General features: G+C 33.5%; 1 protein-coding gene across 2 annotated transcripts in view; it reads left to right on the forward strand.

Moving 5' to 3' along the window:
- The first annotated feature begins 6,855 nt into the window (after positions 1-6,855).
- LOC145727948 (uncharacterized) overlaps positions 6,856-17,145 on the forward strand; it is an 89,933-nt gene continuing 79,643 nt past the window's right edge. For both annotated transcript variants that reach the window (XM_081977815.1, XM_081977824.1), the window contains exon 1: positions 6,856-7,101. In XM_081977815.1, the coding sequence (XP_081833941.1) occupies positions 7,100-7,101 (2 nt within the window). In that variant the 5' untranslated portion in view covers positions 6,856-7,099. The remainder of the gene's footprint in view (positions 7,102-17,145) is intronic.

The following is a 17,145-nucleotide window of genomic DNA, read 5'->3' on the forward strand; positions in this document are numbered from 1 at the left end:
ATGAAATAGTAATGTCCTTGATCTGTATTAAAATGGACGAATTTGGTGTACAGGGCATTATTGCCAAAGTGGAAAGAGATTTCCGCTAAGTCTCCAACATTGAAGGGATTTGGGCTTTGTGGGGTCTCTTATACTTGATGAAGAATTACTTAAAATAAAATGGGAAAGTCCGTGATGGTGTTTCCAAGAAGCCGAGTTAATGAAGTATTGCAAGAAATCCACAATGGAATTGGGGGACACTTTTCCATCAACAAGACACTGAATATCACCATCTTTATCTTTTTGAGCTTTTATACCTCACTAGCAATAGTAACACATTCAGTGCGGAAAAGATTAGAATAATAAAAAGAAGAATAACAGATTAGACTAGTTTCGGTTGAAACGTTTGAATATTAGCTGTGGATTCATACTTTGGGACAAGATGATACACACTTTTAATTTTCACCGTTTATAAGTGGCTTGTGTGACTACTCTGACATGTGACTTAAATTAGTTGTGATCTCTATGGTATAATAAATAAATCAAAAGGTGTTAATAATAATTGCAAAATTACCAGTTATCTTATTAAACAAATGCTATCACCACAGTAAAAATGTCTTAATAGTGCCTTTGTTGTAACAATATTGAATAGTACAATTTTTATTTTAAACTTGTAATACTAAATTGTTTTCTACTTTAAAAACAATCATCCGTTTGCATTTTTAATTAGACCTTGCGGAATTCCACTTAATAAAAATAGTCGGAAGCAAATTTATATGGTTTTTCTGGCTTTGTGGCCCGTAAATGGGTTATAACTCGACTGGACAGTGGGAAAATTAATGATGCTTCCGGAAGGAACGAGGCAAACGATTTGCCGAAGCAACTCGGCGATGTCCAGTTCTGTTCCTGTCAAATTTAGAAAAAGCTTCGTGTGCCCTAGGTTTTCGACTGTCTGCGTGTGTGTGTGTTGATCCCCTGAAAATTGATAGGCCTTCTTTTTCCAAAAAGAGAAAAAAAATATATTTATGTGTTTTTAATGGGGATAGCTTAAATCATTTGGAAAAAATACGGGCAGCCTTTCCGCAAACGCAACTAGATGTTTTATTTACTTCGAAACGTGACATATTCAACTACAAAGTGTGAACTAACAACAATTAAGTCGATAAAGAATTTAGTGAAGTAGAGTATCTCCTTAGAGGCCGTCTCTGTTTCGAAGGTTGGCAATCATCAGGACTTTTGGGACCGCCGTTCTAAATAATACGTTATTACTGCATCCAAACTACTTTCAAGGATCCATGAGTTTCGTCTCCTTCCTATAGATCTCTTTCCTTGGATTTTTTCCTGCATAATAGTTTATAAATATTTGTTACTTCTCTCTCATTACATGTCCTATATATTTTAATTTTCTTCTCTGTATTGTTCGAGTTATTTCTCTCTCCTTGTGCATACGTCTGATTACATCCACGTTGGTTACTCTCTCCACCCAGAAAATCTCCAGTTTTCGCCGGAATATTCACATTTAAAACGCTTCCAGTTTCTTTATGTCAATTCCCTTCAGAGTCCATGCCTCCATCCCATAGTATAGTACAGATAGTACCTAGCATTTCATCAGTCGAATTTTTAGCTGAAGGTTTAGATCACGAAAGCAAAACATAGTTCATAGCGGCCCCTCAAGATTCAGTTTCTTTAGGAATTTCAGGATCTTGATGGGGTCTGTTCGTGGCATTTCTTCTTCAGTCAGCTGGTATGATTCCAGTGTGTTCAAATTTCTGTGGTGTACAGTATAGCATTCCAGCAGGATGTGGTGGGGTGTCTTTGGATTTTCTCCGCAGAATCTGCAGGCGCTGTCCTCTTCTAGGCCTAGCTTCCTTAGTTAGGCCTAGAAGTTATTGATTTGAGACTAATTTTGCTAAAGATAATCAGTATCTTCGATCTTGCTCGGTTAAAATTGAGGAGATCTTTGGCCTGTCTTAGTCTTGGAAGTCTTTGCCAGTGCGTTGCTCTCATTTCTTCTTCAGCTTTATTAAGTTCTTCCTGGACGTATGCGTTTTTTGTGCCAGAGTATCTGCTTGTTTATTTCCCTCTACTTCGACGTGCCCTGGAACCCAAAGCAGGTTACCTTGTTGTTCCTTTCTAGATCATTGGGTTTTCCTAGGCATTCCAAAACCATCATCGAGTTGATGTTAGATGGAGCTCAACGCTTTGATGGCTGCTTGGCTATTGGAAAGGATAGCAATTTCCTTGTTCCGTTATTTCCTGTTCAGGTAGAACTAAATAGATCTTTCTATAGGGTGAATTTCCACTTGAAAAAAGCTAGAGAACAACAGAGTTTAGAGTTCCCAGAACTCAGAGTTTCCTCGGGAGTTTTAGATTTACCATATTATTATGGTACTTTTCCCAATGGTTGAATGATTTTCTGCTCCAATTTCTCTTGGGGTGCGCAGTTCGGTTCGTAATTGTTTTACAAAATTGAACTTTCTGATGATTTTGTTAGTTGGAAAATTAGCAAGGTGTGTCCTACCAGTGGTTAGTGAATCCTTTACACTGTGATGTGCTTCCTTTTAAATCTGGCTTTACCCAACCTGACATGTGCTTTTCAGGCATTTCTCCTCACCATGATGTGAGGTTTAGAATGACCTCTAGTGCTATGTTGGTGTCAATCTTATTGCTCCTGTTATGCAAAGACATGCAAGTCTCTGAACCTTCTCTAATGTTTTCCTGGTTATGACAAGTTCGGTTCTGCCTTGCCACACTGCTGAACCGTAGGTGACCATATGTATGTGTTCCTGCACACCATCAGTGATGATTAATAAACGCAAGATATAGAAATAACATCCATTCAAGACCTACCCGGGCGGTGAAGTCTCATCGGATCACAATTCTTTAGTGGTTTAGATGCAGAATAAACTCAAGAGAATTCCAAAGAAAAGAGACACTCGGATAAAAGAACCATGAAGTACGGAACAAATTGCAAATTAGAATTAACACTTGAAACTAAGGAAGAGTAGGAAAAATGCAAAAACATAATCGAAAAACGACAAGGTACGTCAAGGATATAGCAGTCCTCTTTAATCTCTACTATCTTCTCAGTATAGGTTAGGTTAGTTAATCTTCAACAATAACTCACTCTTATAGTATTAAAATGTCAAAAAGACTTATGACTTCAAAACACATCAGAGATATGCTTCCACAATGTTTGAATCAATATTGTATTGTTTAACGTGTATTGAAGGTTAGTGAAGATTTCACGTGTCATAATAGTGGATCCATTAACAGACACAATTTTAATTATTATTCATAATCCGGCGAGTCCCAATTTAGAGCAATCAATAATCAGCATAGATGGTCAGTGAAACGTGCAGAGTGAAATTATGGGTGAACATTTAATTAAGTTGATATGCACCAGAACTATGTTTAAGTTAATCTATGTTTTAAAAAGGAAAATAATTTGGTACGCAATTTAACATAAAATTAAAAATGTTATATTTTTTACTAAACTTCATATGAGATGGTTTACCATACAATAATCACAGTGTTATATCCTAAAACTCATATTTTAACAGGTAAAATGGGCATAGATATGATAGTTTTTTGCTAAATTTGTCTTGGAAAATAGGTAATAGGACTTGATCACTATAAAACTACTGGCATTGAAAACTACATTTTGTATGTTTGTACTTTTAGAATTAAATAATAATTATTGTAAACCATTTAATATTCAGCAAAATAATACTTACTCGTAGAAATCAGTTTGAAATTAATTAATATTGCAAGTACATTTTAGTATTAAGTATAATTCACCCTAAATCTCAAACGTGATTTCAATTAAATTTTGCAAATCCACTTTCTTTGTTTCTCCATCCTAAAATGAATTAATAAAGCCGAATAAAATAATTAATATATATAATTGGAAAATTCCGTAAACCAGGGTAACCATAACGCAATCACATTCAATCTACATTGAAATTGAATTTTCAAGATTGAAAGAGGTTTCGAAACTTAGATTCGTCCGCCTACATTTATTATTAATACATTTGTTTGCTGGAGCATTAAACTTTCAGGCAGTCTGCAAAGTTTCCATTGAACGGTGCTAAGTTTTATTAACTTGTTTAGGCAACATCATGACAGCCAGCGAATAAATAATTCAAGTAAAAACACGCCATTAAAACTTTTGATTTTGCCGAGCAATTTTATTAAATTCGCATACAAACTGGATGCGGAGATATAAAAGTAAATATAGTAAATTTTGATAGGTACGCGTGATGAACACAAAAAATTACTACTATACATATTGAATGTCAATTTTCGGATTTTAATGGAACAGGGATGATATAGCATCCGAATTTATATTATTCACAACTGGGGTGTTTTACGTTTAACGCGAAATTAATTTTTAATAGGTAACATGTCATGCATTACGTTACATATGCATTATTATTTTAATACATTATACGGTATACAAAGAGGTATTTTATGAATATTTTTCATTTTAATCCTCTAATCCCATATGTTATAACATTACTTTATTTTTACATACAACTGTTATTTATATAGTGTTTCAGAATACGTATGACTTATATGACATTTAGGAAATATAAAATTTAACAGACATTTTTAAATTTTTTGACTTGGTCAGTTATGTTGAAACGTGTTTTAATACATTTTATTTTTAATTTTGCACCACACCCCAAGAACCTTACTATCTCTATAATCTAGTCTATCTAAAACATTTTCAAAATGGTGGTACTTCCGGTCATACCCGGAAGTAGATAGCAACTCACTTATTTTAGATAGAACACCCTGAAAACTGTTTCTTTTTTGGATTCTAAGACAAATTCTAGACATACTAAGTATAATGTCATGTGCTTATCTGTATCTGTTCCTGAGATATCTACCATTTTATCTGAAATTTGACTCTTTGGAATACCTAAAACAATTCTGAATTTTGCATAGGAGGAGACGTTTATTTCTTGGTTTTTGTATTTGGTTGTGTTAAACAAAGTTGGTTCTAAAAGTGGATGCAAAGAAGTCGAAAATAATAATACAAAGTGGTAATAACTAGCCGCAAATATGAGTTTTAAAAAGTCAAGTTGTTTAAATGGAACACTTCTATTTTCTACTAATTTTCCCTGACTATCTGGTTCCCTGACTAAAATTAGGACAAGAATGTCAAATAACTGCCTTATTTAGGTATAAATACAGAGGACTAAATTAATAACTTTTACCACCAATACAGTGCTTATAGTAATAATATCAAATAGCTGAGTTATTTGGTACTTTTCAAACCCTGTTATTCGGTTGTGTTCAAAAATGTGAAATAAATAGTTTATATAATAATAAATACAGAGTGAACTGAATTTGACATTCTCAAAATCAATTTGTGGATCCAGTAAAAATATCAAATAACTGAGTTATTTAACTATAAATACAGAGTGAAGTAAATTTGGAATATTTTTATATTATATTTTTATGACTGTTTAATAACATGCTTATTACTTATTAGTTTTGAATAGACAATAACACCCATTACCTACCTGTAAGTAATGCGTTATTAGTCACGGCTATAACTTACCTACTGGTTTATCCCATCCGCGGACATCACCATTATATAGCAAAATTCAAAGTAAAATACAGTGACGTAATAATTAGACAGAAACATAAATTATTTGATTGTAACGTTGCCCTCAGTACATTTTTGACATTTATAACATTTAGTTGTGTGTTTTTGACTTAATTTTTAGTCTATTTTTAAATATAACAACTGTTCCTCTCCATAAAGCTGTAAAACCACGTACAACCCACTCTTAAAATCCAGTTAAATCAGTACTAAACGTATTTTATAGCTTTCAGTCAGTTACAGTTCTGCCCTAAACCAGAAAACTGTCAAATTTAATCCCATGGAGGTATAAAACAACGAAACTCAATTTACTTTGATTTTTGCTATAGCTGTCAAATTGTCCGGTACCAAACCGAAAAATAGCAGATGAAGGCGATATACCAGTCGTAGAAAAGGTATAGTATTCTACACTCATGTAATGGCTATTACTCACTCAATAATTTCAACAAACTTCTCTTGGTCAGTAATAGCTATCATTACGTGCTCGTTGAATTTCTATTGTTGTGTTGTATTTTTTGCAGAAATTTATTTATTTGTGATTATTCTAAAAAGTCTCAACTTTCCAAATAAGTACCTTATAATACAAATTCGCACTAATTATAAACGGGAAACAAGATAAAAATATAAAAATAGGGATGTTCCGTTTGAAAAACTTGACTTTATATGTTTTGATCATTTTCATCATTATTTTTCACGTTTTTCTGCACTCACTCTTGGAACTAAACTTGTTTAACACAACAAAACTCAAAATTAAGAAAAAAAAAACGTTTTTTTTTTTCACATAAAATGATAAATATCTCAGAAACTGATATAGGTAGGTGTATGACATTATACATTAAATATGATTTTATGTATAATGTGTGTATAATTTTACCGCACTTACCAATTTTTAATATGTATTTAATTTTCTGAAAATGATTAGTTTTACTACAATTTTGTTTCAAAATCACGTTTTATCGATCCGAACAATTCATTATCTTTCTTGCTGACTGGTCAAATAAATAACAGCTTTTCTTCATCATCCCCTTTGAAGATCTAAACGCCTGCCATTAACACCGCGTTAATGAGGAGTGGGGCCCCCATTTCAATCAACTAACGAGGACCATGCGGCTCTCCAAAAAAGAAACTGCAGATCGTTATTATAATCTCGAACAATATCCGAAACTGAATGAGTCCCCTCTGCGCCCCCCGGGCTACGTCACAACATCCAGAGTGCAGCCCTGCAGACCCGGAATAGCATTCAGAGGTTGAAACGTTTCGGGACGCTTCGGACGCTCGTCGCGACGTCTGTTTCGGTCGTCATCGACGTCGTGCTTTTCTTCGTAAAAAGTAATCACATTTCAAGAACGTCTCAAATGTTGATTTTTCTAGACTTCAATCGGTTTGGTTGTTTGGACCAAATGTGTTTTGAATACCAGTAGATTTGGGTTTTTTTCGGCTCTTTGTTGTCTTAAGTACTAGAAATCAGACAAAGTGGCGGGATTTTCTGGCCAATCGACTAAAATGTAAGTTTTTCACTTTAGATATAATAATAGTAAATCATTTCTTTACTCTACTATTTAGTTTATAAAAGGACATTATTTTTGGGTACGTTTTAATAGTGATATCCAAAATGTACAAGTTGTCGCAAATGCAGGACATGTTTTGGACACTGCTTGTATATCAAGCTTCATACAGGATGTCTTAAAATGTTTAACTATTAACATTTAAACAACCATAACTTGTTCGAATTACACTACAATTCTTATTTTATGGTTACAGCTGAAACCAAATTTAATTATTAATCCAATTTTTTGTGCTTTCTTATCTGGGTGTTGCTCGCGTTTTCTTAGAAAGAATTCGAACTGACTTAGACATATTTTCATACATACCGTTGAAAGATTACCAATGAAGCAAAATCGAGAGAAAACTGTTTTACCCAAATAAGTCATTAAAGATTTCTTACAAGATGTCTGTTAAATACGTAGTATTTAGAGTAGTTAGCCAAAAATTACATTTTAAATGGTGAATCCCCTGTGAATTATTTTTTTTTCTAATACGTTTACAAAACACTTTATTAACTTCTTTACAAAGTACATCATATATCAAATCTTAATAGTGTGCGATTTATTTATATATTTTTAATTTTTACCTCCGACTTTTGTTTAGGTATATGACATTATTAACAAAAAAGTTTTAGATTTTCATGGAGAATCTCAAAATGTATTAAAAAATATGAGGTTCTATTTAAAAAAATACTAATTTTTTATGTGTCACGCCTTTATGAACCACCCTGTATCGTCAAAAATACAGGGTGACCTAATTTGATGATTTTCATATGGAATCCCGCTAGACGTCTTTTGTTTTTTTTTGTAATTACTTAATTTTGGGTTTTTTTGACATTTTGTAGAAGTCCATGTAACTTTGGTTATAAGAGTTTGTTGAAAGTAACTTTTACATTATTATTAAACTACTTTTTGGTGTAGACTACGATTCTTTTTATAACTTTTGTAGATTTGCTATTTTTTTGCTATTTGTTTTGAAGAAGAAGCACAAGTTTAAACCCTATAAGATAAGGAAACAACATCTTCTTCCAAACGATACAGAAAAAAGACTGTTTTGGTGTTGTTGATACTTGTATCAGACAGAACAAAATCACAGATTTAGTGAATATGTCATTTGAACCGACAAAGTGTATATTAGTAGTGCTGGAATAAATAATAACATATAACACCAAGATAAAGACATTTGAAATCAATGCAGATTTAGCTTTAGTTTCTGATTGGTACTACTAAACAATAGAAAATTGGCATATCGAATATTTTGCAGAAACTTAACGAATCACTTGTAAATCAAGAAATTATTAACACTCACGTTGATGATGAAAGGAACATGTAGTATTACTTCAAAAAAAAGATGACGACGACAATCCACAATTTAAAAATAATTTCTGCTATTGTATATGACAACTTTGGGTCCTGTCAGATCAGAGGCTACCATGATCGCCAGATTTAACACCTGGATGGAGGAACGTTTGAACTTCTGTTATAATACCAGCATATCTTACTCTAATCTTTAGTTCATAATTCTTAGGTTTAGAAATTGTCTATTCAGTGGGTTACAGTGTGTTCAATATTCAATACACTTACATTTTATGAAGCTGTATTTCAAGTCAATCTGAAACTGAAACAAAAGTGCCTTCAATTATTTCTAAATGTAAGTATTGTAAAAACAGTTTGAGATCGATGACGGCTAGGAGTTTTCAAACTTCTCGAATTAAGTTAAAGTTTTAAAAAATAATAACCCCTTTATGTTTATACTAACAGTATTTTTGCGAGTTGGATTATATAAAATGGGGACAGTAAATCAATTGTCATGGTGGATATATTTATTTTTTATGAAAAACAGCAATTTATGTTTTGAGGAAGAGCTAGTAAACTAGTGGTTTCAAATGCAATTCGAACTATTACAAAATTTCTTGAATCACATGATGTTTAACATCAAGTAGACCTAGAGATTTACGCAGTAATCCAAAATAACGAATAAAAAACACAAAATTTGTTGCTTAAACTTTGGTCACCTGGTATATGAAGAAATTACCTAAAAATAAAATAGGACAAAAGTATTGGATTAGTATTTTTCAATTTTTCTTCAGTCACCTTGTACATACATTTTAGTTTTACTAAATTTAGAACACTAAACAGTTTGTCTAATAACTATTTAAAATTAATACTACACATAATGCATATTTTCGCATAAAGGGCAAAAGCCAGACAAAGCTAATTTTCCCATAAAAGCTTCGTCATTCACAGTCAGAAAGTCCATCAATAAAGTTATCGCAACACTGCAAATTATGTTAATATTATTTTAAAAGACGTTATAACTTAGGCCCTCTTAAACGAGAAAGACTGGCCCAATCACCATCAATCTTCCACGTTGACGAAACGTCTTTCTTCTACGAATCCAATTATGAAGTCCGACGAAAGGTTCATTCCCGTTAACGTTTCGCAAAGACTGCTTAATTAATCTAAACTAGCTACTAAATTAATTAATTTGAGTATTATTTATTTAGTAATGAAAAGATGATCAAAGTTGAACAGATTACAGTCAAATGTTGCTGTTGAGTGTCGTTTTGAACCATTGAAAATTTAAAATGTATTGATATTTTCAAGGAATTTTGAAATCTAAAAATTAGTGTCGATTAAACGCAGTCAATATGATGTGTAAATTCCTTCCCAGGACTAACAAAGTTACTTAAATGCTGTTTTACACAGGATTTAAATATTATTTAGTTCAAATTACAGTTTGGCCATTAATTGAACTTAATTACCTATAATTTTGAACTAGTCAGCACCACTTCAAAATTAATGTGAGATATTCAGTATGATTAAAAAAATTTTTCATTATTTACTCGGGCTTTATACATATCGCATGTTATAAGCAAAGTTAAAAGCTTTCCAAATATTAAACTTTTACCTCATTAACAGTCAACAATTTATAATTCATGGATTTCGCTTTATCAGAAACTGAAAACCAAACGGCAAAAGCTTAAATTCTAATTGCTTGACATCCGTATTAGTGCGGTCCATTTATCAGCCCTTTAGGGGCTTAAAGATTTAATTAAACCGCACAAAATGAAGCATATCCCAAATATTGATTTTAGCTAATGGGGAATAATTAACATGTGTGTGCCCAGGACCTGGAGGTTTGCTCTCAGCTCCAATTGTTTCAGTGCAAACTTTTGCAGTCCAACAACGATGGAGAAAGAACCGTCGAGATAATGGGAATTTAAAATGTTCCAGCGATAAAAGATCTTTTCAACACAATCGGCAACCCTCCCGAAAGGCTTTATTCGGCTCTAGCGTGGAAGTAGAAAAATTAATCAACTTCGACCAATAAAATTAATCGCTATAATTATTCACGAGGGCTTGGAGTAGCAGTTTAACTGCGTTCAGTTTTCAACGTGATCCATTAGCGAATTTCACCAATTAAATTTTATTACTTGGACTAGTTTTTAGTCCGTTGATTGTTGCCAAAATGTAAAATATAATAGAAAAATTTACGTTTAACAGACTTAAAAAAAATAGTATAATAATAAACGAGCATGGATGCGTGTGTTGTAATTCATCAAGTGAGTAGTTATAGCCATTACATAATACTCACGGTGGTAATAGTATATTATTCAACGAGTATGTAATGCTTCTTGTAAATCAGCCCAGAGGTCTTACCATCGTAAACTGGAGGTTTAATTTTGGAACAAGCATTAGTACTGGCGACTAAAGTTGGCTTTAAGAACTTTTCTTGCAGTTTGTCAACTTCCTCTTGTAGTTTCTGAACAAGTTCTTCCACCGCCTATTCGCCCCATTCGTCACTTCTTCAATGGTGTGGGTAACTTTGCCCTCAAAGGTTTCCATCCTGTGTTCCCTCTCACTTTTCATTTCGGTAATCACAAAATCTAACTTTTGCACTTGTTGCTCAAACTGGTCCTTTAGTTGGTCTTTGATGTCATCAAACTTCTGGTCTTGACTTGACTTCATCTCTTCTAATTTGGCATCAAATTGATTTTGACTTATCTGGTTTGCTTTAATTTCCTCCAACTTGCTGTCCTGACTTGCTTGCTATTCTGACTTACTTGGCTGGCTTTAATTTCCTTCATCATCTTTATTAATGCTGTTTCACTGCGTCCTCCATTTTTGCACTTGGCATTCAACCACAGTCCACTTTTTGCAGGTTCGTTGGATTCTTCTTACTTTGAAGTTCTTCTTTCATTGTCTTCCTGGATCTCCAATCCCACTTCTGACACCACTCAAACACCACACTGTATATTTTGTTTGTTTCTCAACAAGAACTCCCTTAACAATTACAACAACTATTGCATTTTATCAACACTTCTCTTGGAAACTCCGTCCTCTGTTTTCAAGAATTGGTGGCAAATCTAAGATATTTGGAAGATCGAAGTACACGAAATAAACAAAATGGGACAATATGGTGTTCCCAATAAACATGATCCTTCATATAGGTACATTCTGAGGTCCGACAAACAAAATTAAAACGCATTAAAACGCAAACAGGAACGCGCGAACGGCGACGACATAAAATACGGGTTTTGCGACATGAAAGATCTTTATCGGCAACCGAGCCAATTTACGTCATATGAAATTAAACGGCAGTCATAGGGTTTGACCTGTTTGACTGCAATAAGGTTTCTCTAGGGAGTAAATTAGGCAGAACTGATTTATTCTCTGCTGTACACGTTAAGGTTATTCACTGCCACGTAATTGGCTTAATATAATTACTGAAGTACTCCGAAAGTGGATTTTGATTTACCGACCTGCAAACTTACATAAGTGATACGTTAGTAAAGTGGCTATCATAACGGCGAGAATTATGCGTATGTATGTACAATCAAAAGTGAATAATTTAATTTAACTTTTCCTCGTGTTTGGAAGTTTGACTGAATTTGGGACAGGGAGGTTTTAACCAATGATTTTTATTATTATTTTTCTATCCTGATGATGATCCCAAAACCTGATGCATTACATTGAAACGCGCTGTTTTTGTGTGCTCAACACATTTTTTCGCTCTTTTCTCACGTTGATAGAATTAACTTCTCTTTGGTTGGATGTGGTCTTTGAAATCAACCTCTTCTATTAAAATTTTTGATCAATTAACTAGTTCAATCATATCAACTCATTTTTCCGCTCTTCTTGTGTTTGACTGTTATCAAATTTTCTTCCGATGTCACGTGATTATTTTCGAGCATCGAATAGAATTTTGAACATCACTTGACTCTTCTTACAGTTAAAATAGCATCCTTGCAGTTACGTTATCATATTTATGGTGGATTGCATCGACGTAATTAAGGGCACCCTAAGGTTCACCTAGGCTAAGTTGTGATTTGATTGTGACAGATCATGTGCAAAATGTCATAGTCAAATTAAAACCTAATCTAGGGTGCCCTTAAATATGTCGGTGTAATTGGCCCTTAATGTTAACTATTAAATTCACCTACAAAAGTAACGTGACTATTTCTATTTTAATTCATATACAGGGTTTTTCACGATAAATGCGTCATACTTAAACTTTTTAATAAAATTTAATGTACTTTGGGGCTCCTTAATAAGCTTGGAACCCAGACCCTCGGTATGATACTACGGCGGTACTTTAGCTGAAATATTTTACTCAAGTTTAATAACTTGTCCCTAATAAGCTTAAATAACTTTGATCCATCCCTTTACTTCAAAATAATTCAAATAACTTGTACTTGATTGAAATCTAAAAAATCTCAAAGCACGAAAATTTGCGTAACTAGCCCTAAATACTTGACTTTCAAACGTTATCAGCATTTTCCCACATAATTCACTTATTTTTTTAGTGGGAAATTTGATTTTGTGCCTGGGTAATTTTCAAATCTATTTCACCCCAACCACAAGTCAACTCGGAAGACAATTAACATTTTCAAGTGCCTAATGAAACTCTTTATTCGTCGATGACGTATTCGAAATAGGGCAAAAACTGAAAGTACTAGTAAATGCACTTTATTCGTCGAGCGTAACAAAAGATCTCGAACGTACAGGGATATACGTTAAAAACAATAACGAAACAGCATTTTCATGTTCGTTTTCCATTCCGAGCAGCTGAAAATAAAACCGCTTCTCCATTGTCTGGCGGTCACATCATTTCTGCGTTTAATTTTCAGTTTGTTCTCTCTCTCGTGTGGTGTCAAATTTTCCATGCCGGTAGAGTGACTAATATTTTAACAGCTAAATACAAAAGATACGCTTATACAGTTTAGCTTTTTTATGCTATTCTGTCACCGTTTCCCGTGAAATATGTATATTAAAATATATTGTGCCGTTATTAATCCGAGTATTTCGCTGACATTGTGTTGGTTTTATATTTTAAATTCGTCTGCTTTTTTGGACGCAGTAATTGAATATGTGATGTATTTCCAACATTTTGTTTCCATATCAATGTTTCAATTCAGTAATTGATTTAATAATTTTAGTGCTTTATTATTTCTCAAACTTGAGAAACTTCTGCCATTATTGTATTATACCATTTTCGGATATCAACTTGTAATTTTTTTAATACCGTAGGTTTGACAAGACGCAAAACGGCTCTAAAATTCGGAAAAACATCGTTCAATGTCTCTACCTAACTTATTTACTTTGTAACTAAGTTCTTTAACAAAACACTGGTTTTGCTTGCAATTATTTAATGAGAACGATCGAATCACCTATCTCAAGCCTTTTCATAACACTTCAAACTGTTTTTAATAATGAAACGAGTGCATAACTAGGTTATTTGACAAAAAAAAAACAAAAAAGTGTAATAAGAAGAGTCGAAGCGAATTAAATTCCCTACAAGATTGCATCAGGGCACTTTTGCCCTAAAAGATTATTTGAGGGAGATATTTCCCCAAAACTGTTTTGATGATTTAAAGTGATGAAAACAGTGGACAACGAAGGCCTGCAGATCTTTGAAGAAAAGTTGCTCCATTATACAGCATTGACCCCCAAAAGAGGGCAAATACTTACCTCAAAAGTGATGTGATTTAGTGACTGCTAGTTTTATTGTATCCTTTTGTTTTGTAGTGTTGTCAACACACCATAGTGTTTAAGTGGTTTTATATTGAATAATGTTAATAAAAAGGTATTCTTTATAACTGATTATCAATTTTTTTTCCTAGTTCTACAGGGTAAGGTAAGTAGGTACTGATATTTAATTAGCTCTATTAGCACCTACGAGGAAGTCATGTGTAACTGGATTTCACATTTGATTGGTATGTCCTGTCAAATGGTTGTATTGGATTAGAAGCAAATTGCTTCTTTTTAGAGACTTTCAATCACTACATTTCACCTACTACCTTTGCTAATTTGGTACTCCACTATTATCCAAACAAACATTACGTTAGTAAGACAAAGTTGTTTTTAGCATTGTGAAAGGTTCACCCACTCACACTCAACCTGTAGAACAAACACTGTTTATGTGGTAAAACCAGTTTTCTTTGCTGCCACCTATTGTACCTAATTTTTTCACTTGAAGACAATGTATACAATACCTTAAAGTGTGAATAAATAATTAATACAAACGTTCAGTGTACAAATAAACAAGTTTGGTTCATTAGCAATTAACCTACTTGTCACTAAACGCCCTGATGCACATTTTTGTTAATAAACCTAGAATAGAGCAGTTCATGTAGATAACTCAATTGGAAAGTTTGTTTTTCGATTATACGTACCCATACACAAAAATTTTTGCCATCCTACTAATAATTTGACTGTGTAAGTTCATATTCTGTTCCTAGAAGGGGTTTCTCAGAGATTTTACAGCTAATTTGATTAAGATTGTTCACACTTTCACGCTTCACAGTCACACCACAAAGTCTTTACGATCAGCCGTTTTCGAGATATTCCATTTCTGTCAAAGCAACCTTTGAACCATCCTCACCACTTCATACGAAGAGATAGAAGAATTGTTCGTCGAGAACAAACAATTACGTTCATAGTATTGTTGCTATATTCCATTTAAATTCTTAAAGTTTTCGGAAATTTTTCATTTTAGTAGTACTGAAACGTAGCGGTGGATTTAGAATGCTGAAAATTATTTCCAGCATTTTCTCGTGGCCACATTTACTACACAGATTACTTATTGGAACACCCTGTACATATACGGATGATACATCATCCAATGAGAAAAGTTCTTGCAAGACTGGCGAATCAATATTAAATTAATATTCATCACATAGAAGGAAAGAGAATTACTAACTTTATATATGCAGATGGAGATGACACTTTAATTATGCTTGTTCGGTAGAACTCATGGAAATCATGAGAAAGTTGTAAGTACAGGATCAGCAAATAAGGTCTTAGGTTGAACAAAATAAACAAAAATTAGAATAATATACCGCAACCCTGCAAATGTTACACAGATCGACGGTTTTGAAGTGATTGAGAAATTTAACTATCTAGGATAACTTATCACAAACAAAAGTGGCTGTGACGATGAAATCAAACTGGTCATAGAACGTACCTCGAATATGAAAAGACTCTGAAATATCTCAATGCTACAAACTAAAATTAATACATTTCTTAAACTTTCCTATTGCCACATTTGCCTCTGAGACCTGGACGTTAAATATTGCGAATCGAAGAATAATACATCCTTTTGAAATGTCGGCTTACAGACACACACATTTTTCTCCGTTTGGTTTGTGTGTGTTCCAACATTTCGTTTCCATCCACATCACTGTAATTAATTCAGTAATTGGTTATAATAATTTTACTGCTTTGGTCCCCAAATCTGAGAAACCTCTAACACAACCATCTACTGGGCTTTTATGTAAATAACGATATTGCCTAGATATTAACCGCAAAGTCCTCCAACTATCGAGATTTAATGTAAATTTGAGGCTGGGTTTATTTACTTGGGATCGCTTTGCTTTCACCAAACCTCTCTTGCTTATTTTGTATTACTCAGAATCTATTTCGAACAATCTATATAGTGTTGTGCCAGACCACTACCTAACCGAAATATTTAGTTTCTCTTTGCCGTAATAATAAACTAAGAAACGAACCGACCCGAAACTAAAGCTATTACTTGGTGGTTAAAAATAATCGCCCTCAAAGAAACTTGGAATTTTCCATTAAAAGTAAAAGAACTTGCGGTCGTTCCATGTTAGTTTATTGGACCGTATATTATTAGAGGCTCGCGTGCCTCGTTTTCCAATAGAGCCATTGTGCGTGAAAACTTAATGTTTCTTTGGTCGGCTAATGTATACCGGTCGCTAATCGCATTTTGATTGGCGTCCATTTATATGAACACCTAGGTGAGTTTTTTGCGAATGGCCTTTACAAGGCAATTACTTGATCTTTTGTCTGATATGCCTCAACTAACGTTCTTTAGTTTGTTTTGGTGTTATGGATGTAAAAGTTTAATGAATAGATTTATAAGTTACTTTGTTTTATGACCTTTCATTTTTAACAATAAATGATTGTAAAAACAGGTATTGTCTTATCAAGGAAGTAGCGACAAAGTGGTTATGGCAAACACAGCAGTATAAGAAGATTAACTAATATCTAGTGGTCATTATTTTAATTAAATGCTTTTTCATTATACGACTGTGAAAACTATGTCTATTTCTCAACTAATATGGTATGGACGTGTGGAGAGGATGGATGATACTAGAATACCTAAGCAGATCCTCAAATGGACGCCGACAGAAAAGAGGAAAAGAGGAAGACAGGCTGGAGGCTAGAAATCGGAAGGCGCAGGATTATCAATTGTTGTATTTTTAAATTCTTGGAAAACGCTTGTAGAAAATATGATGTTCTTATCACGTTCGGAAAGTGTCTTCCCCGCACTCGACTGATGCCCAACCTCGCCACTTTTAGTATAATGGACTGTCCGTTTCTTTTTAGTAGTCTTCTCCTTCCTTTGCCTGAAAAATCCAGGGAAATTCTGACATAAGAACGTTTCTTCTAGTTTTACAGGAATATTTCCTATTTCTGTAACGTTCCTATATTTTGCGTAACGCTAGTAGGAAAAAAATGTTCCTAACGCATGCG

This window comes from Ips typographus, linkage group LG1, assembly GCF_016097725.1.
Source record: "Ips typographus isolate SLU linkage group LG1, UJ_Ityp_2.0, whole genome shotgun sequence".
Lineage (NCBI taxonomy): Eukaryota > Metazoa > Arthropoda > Insecta > Coleoptera > Curculionidae > Ips > Ips typographus.